General features: G+C 38.4%; 1 protein-coding gene across 1 annotated transcript in view; it reads left to right on the top strand.

Annotated features, from left to right (window-relative positions):
• Positions 1-766: 766 nt before the first annotated feature.
• Positions 767-8,669, top strand: part of LOC149770920 (uncharacterized) — a gene marked incomplete at its 5' end in the record, with an annotated part of 30,275 nt that continues 22,372 nt past the window's right edge. The window contains 2 exons of the mRNA XM_089948987.1: positions 767-954; positions 2,404-2,564. Coding sequence (XP_089805113.1) covers positions 767-954; positions 2,404-2,564 — 349 coding nt within the window. The remainder of the gene's footprint in view (positions 955-2,403; positions 2,565-8,669) is intronic.

Here is an 8,669-nt window from a genome sequence, read left to right as displayed (position 1 = left end):
ATACCATAAGTTCCTTTTTTTCATTTTCACGTTGTATTCTAGGGAAAAACAATTAAAAGTGTTTTAAATCTTTGAGTGAGGGGATTTGATGGACATCATTGAAGTTACTCACACTTATGCGAACAGCTGCTGCACTTTGCAGCAGATATATATATGTTCAGTTTCTATTTGAGAGGATTCTGATTTTCAAATTTTCCATAGAGTAGATGTAACTGCTCTCTCTCTCTCTCTCTCTCTCTCTCTCTCTCTGCACTATCGCCTTTAAATTAAGACATATCTTTTGTGATAAAAATGTATATGTAGAACATGCCACATGTCAATAAAATATGACCAATGACTGAACCGATGAATACAAATATCTGGAAGTGGAACAAAGCGGTCCAATAAATCAGGTTCAGAATGGAGAAAAATGTAATAAGAGGTTGCTTGTGCGGTATATTCCACGTATGGGGATAGTGTGATAATGTCGGTCCATCTGTCCGTCGGTCTGTCAGTGTATCCACTGCCACAAATCTTCATAAATTATTCATTAAACTGACCCAAATATATATATATATATATATATATATATATATATATATATATATATATATATATATATATATATATATATATATATATATATATGTATGCCTGGTTTTGTGTTATGATACCTGGAACACTGTATGACAGGATGAGAGTTAGTATGGGATACGCAGTCCGATGCAAGGGGTTTGCAATTAACGGCCATCGAAGTTTTCATTTTATAACTTTTTTTCCGTTCTAGATCCCTATGAGCTGGTGTTTCAGATTACTCCCGGTGTTGGTGGCGATGTCTACGACGCATGGAAATCGGCTGGACCTTTCACAACAAATTCTGACGAAAATTGTCAAACCTTGGGCCCAAATCCTAGCTGTAAACATCACTTCCGGAGCTCCATATTGGACAGATGGTCCACAGAGGTGAAGTCCATGGTACGTTTCAATAGTACGATAACGCCATTGCCGATATTAAATTTTGTACCGCTGTTCTTTTGCTTTTATTTGTGTTTTTATCTTTTTTACAAGGAAATGTCAGTTGTCTGCCTTTTCCTCCTGGAAATAATTCAAGACAGTTTTAAAAGCCTTTGCTGGATTCTTACTCTTATGTAGGTAAGGAGATCGATAATTCGTCATATAGTAGCGAAATAACTAATGTTTCAGTTTTGTTACGAGTCCATGCTCTTAAAATAAGTAACAGAAAGGAGTGAAGAGCCGCAGACATGTATCATCATGTCCCACCCTGTCACATTATCCTGACACCAGGCCGACCAGTCCTAACACTAACCTCTTAATGGTGAGCACCTAGCGAGGCATCTGTTAATAGTACCGTTTTTATGTCTTTGGTATGACTCGGCCAGGGTTAGAACCCGCAATCTCCCGCAAACAAGCTTTGTAAAAAAAATCGACAGATTATTTATTTCCCATGAATACAAAGTGAAAATGAAAAATAGAACTTTCGGTATTGCAAATTAAATCCCAAAATAATCCTAGAATTACAGACACGATTCCTAAGAATAACTATTTCTGAATAAACTTTAGTGGAAATCCAAATTAAATCCAGCGATGAAAGTGTCGATGTGTCAGTGATGGCTCGAGGACTGTTGATGTACCAACATTTTTTGTTAGATCACAATAATACAATCTAAAAATTAAATCCTTATTTAAAATTCTGTTGTAAACTCAAGTCTCTATTTCCAAGAATGATATCAGAGCACTGTTGTATTTCCAGAGAAGAAATAATTTAAATAAATAAATTCCATCCCAAATGAAATAGTGAATACAACAATTGGTACAAATTAATTCTGCTAGATCTTAAGCACGAATGAATAATCCCTCCAGTTACAATGTTATATTGTGTTCCACTTTACCTCACGTCATAATTAATATTTAATATAAAAAAATATCATTACCTAATGGAAAATAACCTTCGTAATGTTTACAAAATAAAATGTTAATTATTATTAGAATGTCTGTTACTAAACTATAATATATAACCTGGACAATGTCAGGCACAGCAGGTATATTTACTTCTATTAATAATGATTCTGATATTAACCAAAAAAACGAATGGACTATTTTAGCTATGTTTCAGTTGTTTACATAAGCATAAAATGAATCAATAATTCAGGTCAGGTAACTTTGGACAAGATTAAGTCCAACATACAATGTTACATTAAAATAGCATATAATGAAATTTTTTTTTAAATTTAAAACAAAACAAACAGTGCAGTTTAAACGTGTTTTGAACCTGCGCACTTTGTAAACTTGCCATTTCATTGTTCAGAAATTATTCAAAACCTTGACACGTACATGCATACATTCATAACATACATGTATGTAGACAAATATATATTCATGCTCTTTCTTTTCTTTTTGACCCAGGTAAAAGTGGGCATCTACAAGAACGGTACAGAGGTCCACAACATCATGTTTGACGCTGTGGAATCAGATTTAGAGTCCTGGTTCTCTTATCAAAGAGTTCTCAATACGACCTACAAGAAAATTTTGCGTACCAATAGTTTTAACTTTTTCTCTATTTACGGGTATGTTCTCTCTCTCTCTCTCTCTCTCTCTCACACACACACACACACACACACACACACACACACACGCAAATATGTTGCAGGAACGTTTCCAATAGTTGTTATATCCGAGCCTCAGAGGATACATTGTGGTATGTCTTGCCCGTCTGTATGTTCATCACCGTGTGTGTTACATTACTTCCATCTGTATCTGCATCATATGTAAGCGATGACGTTCTCCAGTGAGTAGATGACAACATTAGTTTTAGAATATTGATGCACGCACCTAGGGGAGTATAGGAATGGAGGTAATATGAACTCCATCAACGTCGATTGAAGGAAAGAAATGATATATGTACTGTTATCTAGTGTGTATATAACAACATTGGTTTAATTTCCTTTATGCAGACCCCAGGGGTGTATACGAGTAGGGATTAGAAGTCATATTTGTTTTGGATAATATGAACCCGTCCTCTTAAGATGAACTCCGTCTGCTCCGACTATGGCGGGATGGCCATATTGGTTTAATGTTTTACTAAGATAAGCGGATAACAAGAATGTAGCAGATTCAGGAACTATAGATAAGACAGCAAAAAAATCCAAACTCCGAATTTGCCCATACCACGGTCCCTTCAATCTTTTATCGCCTTCAACATTGGCTTTTGTAAGTCGTATGCGTATCCCTGACACACGGATAGTTGTTGTGCATACCGGGTTACGTAGATTGTACCGTTAGGCAGATCGGCTAGTGCCAGGCAATAATCTAACACGTTGTCGATATTTGTCCACTGTCGCGATGGTGGCTGTACAATAAACAGTTTGTGGTCGTGCGGCGATACCAATTCCAATATTTTGTCGACAACAATTCTGCACTTTTCGAATCGAGTTCTACACCTTGTCGACATGCATATAACTTTACTTCTAAAAGTTTGGATCCACTTGCTTGTACATCCAAATGCAAAAACGTTTCTCGCAAGTGCAATTTTGGACAGTCAGCGTAGTTTTCCAGGTGGCCGCCGAACGATTCCCAAACCTCGAAATTGGAAACGATTTTGTTGTACAGTTTGCATCACACTGTGTGTCCTTCGGGGGTTTGCCGTCGATCCGAAAGAGTGTGTTCTCCAACGCTGTTTGTTTTGTCATAATTGTGCCTGCTGCATCATACACGGGTGTTTAGTCATTTTGCATTCGAAACCCTTGGCCGAGTAAGTATTTTACAAGACACGAGTGATTGATAACACGAGGGAAATCACGCGTGTAGTGAATGTAGTAGAGTGTTTGTCAACGGGCGAGCATTCGTTGATCGAAATCTGCCAAACCTGTCTGCAATTGTTACATGAGAATTTTGGAACCAGCCACTTTTGCTACAAATAGAGCAACTGTTGGTGTATTTGAATCAGGGTTGTTTTGCGATTCTCATGCGGATCGAGCTCGTTTGTTTGTGTCGGATTCGATCTGCACTATTGTCTATCTTACTATACTCCCGTTGCTACCAAGACCAACTACGTGCAAAATACGGACGGTTGGGTGGATATTGCAGTTTACCTCGATGGTTTTCTGCACCGCACCCTGGATATTGGCATCAATTACACTTGCAGACCCGCCATCCCCGGTTGTACATAGCACGTTGCCATTCGCGTGCACGATACATTTGCGTCGAAGGTATTCAAGCACATATAGTTCGTCAACAAACATTGGAAGACTGGAGAGTGGCTGCAAGTGTAAGCGATCCTCGTACCCTTGTAGATAGTCGGTGGTGAGATTCCGGTACCAAATTGCTTTCGTATGCGGTTGTTTTGTTGGGGGGGGGGAGTAGTTGAAGTGCTACTTTGGAATATGGCATATATGTTGGTAGTGTGTGGTACTTTTGTGTCTTGTTCGGTTGCCTCGTGAAATACCTCTAGCGGGCATATAGGACAAATAACAAAGTTACGCCTCCGTGGGTTCGTGTAATCTAATCAGACGTGATGATGTCTCCATGAATGCTCTGAAGAACAAGAAGACCTAAAACACATGTACATGAAATATATACATAATTAGAAGTAAACGAATATACCGCACAAAGACAATTCTGAAAATGATATGGCGCGGAATTATTATAAAACTATCACATTGTAATTACTAAACACTTACCAGCGCCGTGTAGTTTTCTAATGTTCACAAGTTCATAATTAGAAATATCGATGCAAAGTATTGAGTACCTTATTGCACCCATAAATGTGGAGAGCTGTTGGAGGAGTGAACAATGGAACAGGAAAATTGTTCATATAATCGGCGGTTGCATGTAAAGCACATACAATACAAGCAACTCACATACAACTCACTCACCATACATACAACAGAGCAACATGTATATGGACACTGGACAACACAGTACTGAATATGTAACACCAAAATACTAAACGCAGATAAACAATAACAATAACAAACAAAGGATTACACTTGTATTTGGGGCTACTTTATGTTCCATTTTCTATACACAGGCTACGGTATCTCTCAAATTGTTTAGTTGTTGTATAGTAGAGCAAGTTTGCAATTTCGTTGTTTGCTTCGATGGCTTTGTTCTGTGTTTTGGATTTGGTTTTTGTGTTTGCCTGCTGTTGTTAGCTTATTGCTTTGTGTTCTGTATAGTGTATTTTCCTGCCGTTGTTAGTGTATTGTCTTGTGTACTGCATTGTGTATTTGCATGTCATTGTTAGTGTACTGCTTTGTGCACATTCTGTTTGGTTTTCGGTGTTCGTGTTTGGTTTTGGTTTTCGGGTCTGCTTTTGGTTTTTCTTTTCTGATTTTGGTGTTTGCGTTTAGTTTTCGGTGTAGAGATTCTAATTTGTCAAAAAGATGCTGTGAGTGGGAAAAATATGGTAGCCCTAAATAATGGTAATGTCGTTTAAAAAAAAATGTGCTATAGTAAATAATGCAGTCTTGACATATAGGTCTGTAATGTGTAAATATTTTGATTGCTTCCATAGACTTGCCTGTCTAAGTATAACCTCTCTCTCTCTCTCTGCAGAATTTTCGTTTCCACAATAACTGGAGACTATAGTAGTACGAAAGGCCGGTATTTGTCCTTACTCGGCCTTTACATCCGGACGAGTCCCCATGACTGGTTCACTCGCGTTACGTGTTTGTTTACACCTCTCGCATGACAAAATAAAGAGATCAAACATATGTGGGCCGTGTTTGGAAACCTTTTTGTTTCGGTTAGAGACGAGGACGGGTGGAAAAAGCCGCAAAGTGGGCCAGTAAGTAGAAAGCCTTATTCCGTACTACTAAAGGTGATATGTTATGAGACACAGTTTCATAAGTATAATGAACTCTTTCATGTAATCTGAACGCTATCTACACCATTTGTGGGTCCGTGTTGATGACAGTCAAGGTTTCAGGTCTTAAATTCAGGTTCGGGAATGGTGAATATAGGGTGAGAGGTAGGGACAATGAAATTAAAAAAGCGCCAATCTGTTGCTGTTCGGATCATCCTTAGAATGCGAAGAACTGATTACCTTTCTCCCACCCACTCTGCTTTGTACCTTCACTGGGTATGCGTTCAATCCAGAAATAATTGCAATGGCAGTAGCTGGTGCAGGAAAGTAACATTTCCATTGGTCAGAATGTTACCACGTGATCAAAATGAACTGCATTCATTTCTATATGACCTGTAAGAAGAACTACTTTTCTAAGCATACCCACTTCTATAAATAGAGTCACGTGTACAGCATAAGATAAACACTGCCAGTGAAGGCAGACACGAAGTAAGCATTAAAGGAAAACAACATTCTTACATTTTTTTTAAAAACAATAATTGAATAAATTTGGTTTTAATTGGTTGAAGGACTTGTATTTTGATGACGTTATTACGATAAAGCAGGACAATCAAAAGTGCTATGAATAGCTACGTAACAGAAAACCTCAAACATGTATTACTACGCTAAATTACGTTTTCTGTTTTGTAATGATGCAAACAAATAACATAAGGAATAATTGAAATTTCAATTATAAGAGTTTAACGTTGTTTTTTTCTGAATTTATCGTGTTATAAACTGTCAGTTGCCGACTCACACAGCTTACATAACGCCCTTCGGGCGTTATGTAAGCTGTGTGAGTCGGCAACTGACAGTTTATACCACGATAAACTCAGAAAAAACAACGTTAAACTCTTAATTAAACACAAAATCTGTTAACTATACCACATTTCGTTGCTCCAGTCCGATATATCTATCTGACCTCACACTGGTGTACAACCACATCTAGAAACTTACGCTTCTCTTCTGACACTAGGATTCTCATCTTTCCCGCAGTTAAAACGAAATCATCCGGACAACATTCTTTTGCGTATCAGGCCCCAGCTACGTGGAACGAATTGCTCATGGACCTTAGACACAAGGCACTGTGATCTCATTACAAGTGGAACAAATTGCCCATGGACCTTAGACACAAGGGCACTGTGATATCATTACAAGTGGAATGAATAGCCCACGGACCTTAGACACAAGGGCACTGTGATCTCATTACAAGTGGAACGAATTGCCCATGGACCTTAGACACAAGGGCACTGTGATATCATTCCAAGTGGAACGAATAGCCCATGGACCTTAGACACAAGGGCACTGTGATATCATTCCAAGTGGAACGAATAGCCCATGGACCTTAGACACAAGCAGCAGAGAGACTGAGCCCACCAACTATTCGTTCCAACAGAACCCTCTATCGAAAACACTCTTGATAGAGGATTTTATTTCACAAAATAAACCCTCTATTCAGAAAACTATGATAAATAACCCTTCTCTGCTGACTAGAAGAGTTATTTCATGAAAAATAACTCACTATAAGAATACTTCTTGACTCGGGGGTGGGTCGACGAAACACTTGGGGGCTCAGTCTCTCTGCTGCTAGCGATGTAAATATTTTTAATCCTTCAGGATTTCTGCAGTAAATTAAAAATTTAAGTTAACAATAATGGCCAACATCGGAGAAGCATATAGTGTTAGATTAGCGCGAGAGCGATTAGAAGCTATTAAAAAATTTCTTCCTGTCCGCGATAGTTTTAGAGAAAAACTTCAACAACGACAGCAAGCAAAAGAGGGTTTTACAGAGTCAACTGAACAATTATTTAAACCTGTCACCGCAGTTACTGGAAAGGTTTTAACTGCGATCAAAGGAAGAACTCCCGAGGATGTTGAAAGAGAGGGTGGCAAACCGGAAAAGGGTCTTCTTCAGGCAATAGAACAAATTACTAAACAACCTGAAGCTGTTGCTGAAAAATCAAAACAAAAGGTTGATTATAGTAAAATTTTTACTGAAGCTGGTATAGAACAAATAAAAAGATTTCAACCACTAAAACAAAGTAAATGGAATGAATTTGGTGCGTTTACTGCTGCTAGTTATCCTTCAAGGAAAGATTTTCTAAATCCTGAATATAATAAACGAATAAGTCGTAATGAATGGATCGATTAGGTGTATAAGGTAAATCGAGATATTAGTCGAATAAACAAACAAGAACTACCTTATCGCACATATCTCGAAGGGGTGCATCTATATGATGAAATGAAACGACAGCAAGAGGAGGAACAGGAACAGCAAGAGCAAGAATGGAAACAGCAAAAGCGAGAACGGAAACAGCAAGAGCGAGAACGGAAACAGCAGGAGCGAGAACAGAAACAACAAGAGCGAAAACGAACACCGAAACAGAAAAAACAACCACCGCTGGAACTTTTACTTCCTCCGCCGCTGCAAGAACAGCAAAAACCTGAGCAAAAACGAGGAAGAAAACCAAAAGTAGACCCAACTGCTCTGCCACATCATGATCCAGGTGATCCTTCGGATGTTCTTGAAGATCTTGGTCTCCTTGAAGCTACAGGTAGTGGTCTTGGTAGTCACATTACTTGTCCTAATAGTGTTCTCAATGATGTATCGCGGTTAGAAGTTCTCATCGGAGGCAGACGAGCTGAAAATAACTCACCGGAAATAATTAATGAAGCAGCTGATATCTGTAAGCGATTATTTCAGGGTGGTATCATGGATGTTCACGCGTATCGAGAACTTATCGATGAAATCATTGACTGAAATCGTCGAGTTGGATAAAAAAAAAAATAATAATGATCATACATAACGCTCACCGTGGACCCGTCG

Source organism: Sinohyriopsis cumingii, unplaced genomic scaffold (genome assembly GCF_028554795.1).
Source record: "Sinohyriopsis cumingii isolate HCF-2022 unplaced genomic scaffold, ASM2855479v2 utg002213l, whole genome shotgun sequence".
NCBI classification, from domain to species: Eukaryota; Metazoa; Mollusca; class Bivalvia; order Unionida; family Unionidae; genus Sinohyriopsis; species Sinohyriopsis cumingii.
This window is presented reverse-complemented; position numbering and strand designations above follow the sequence as displayed.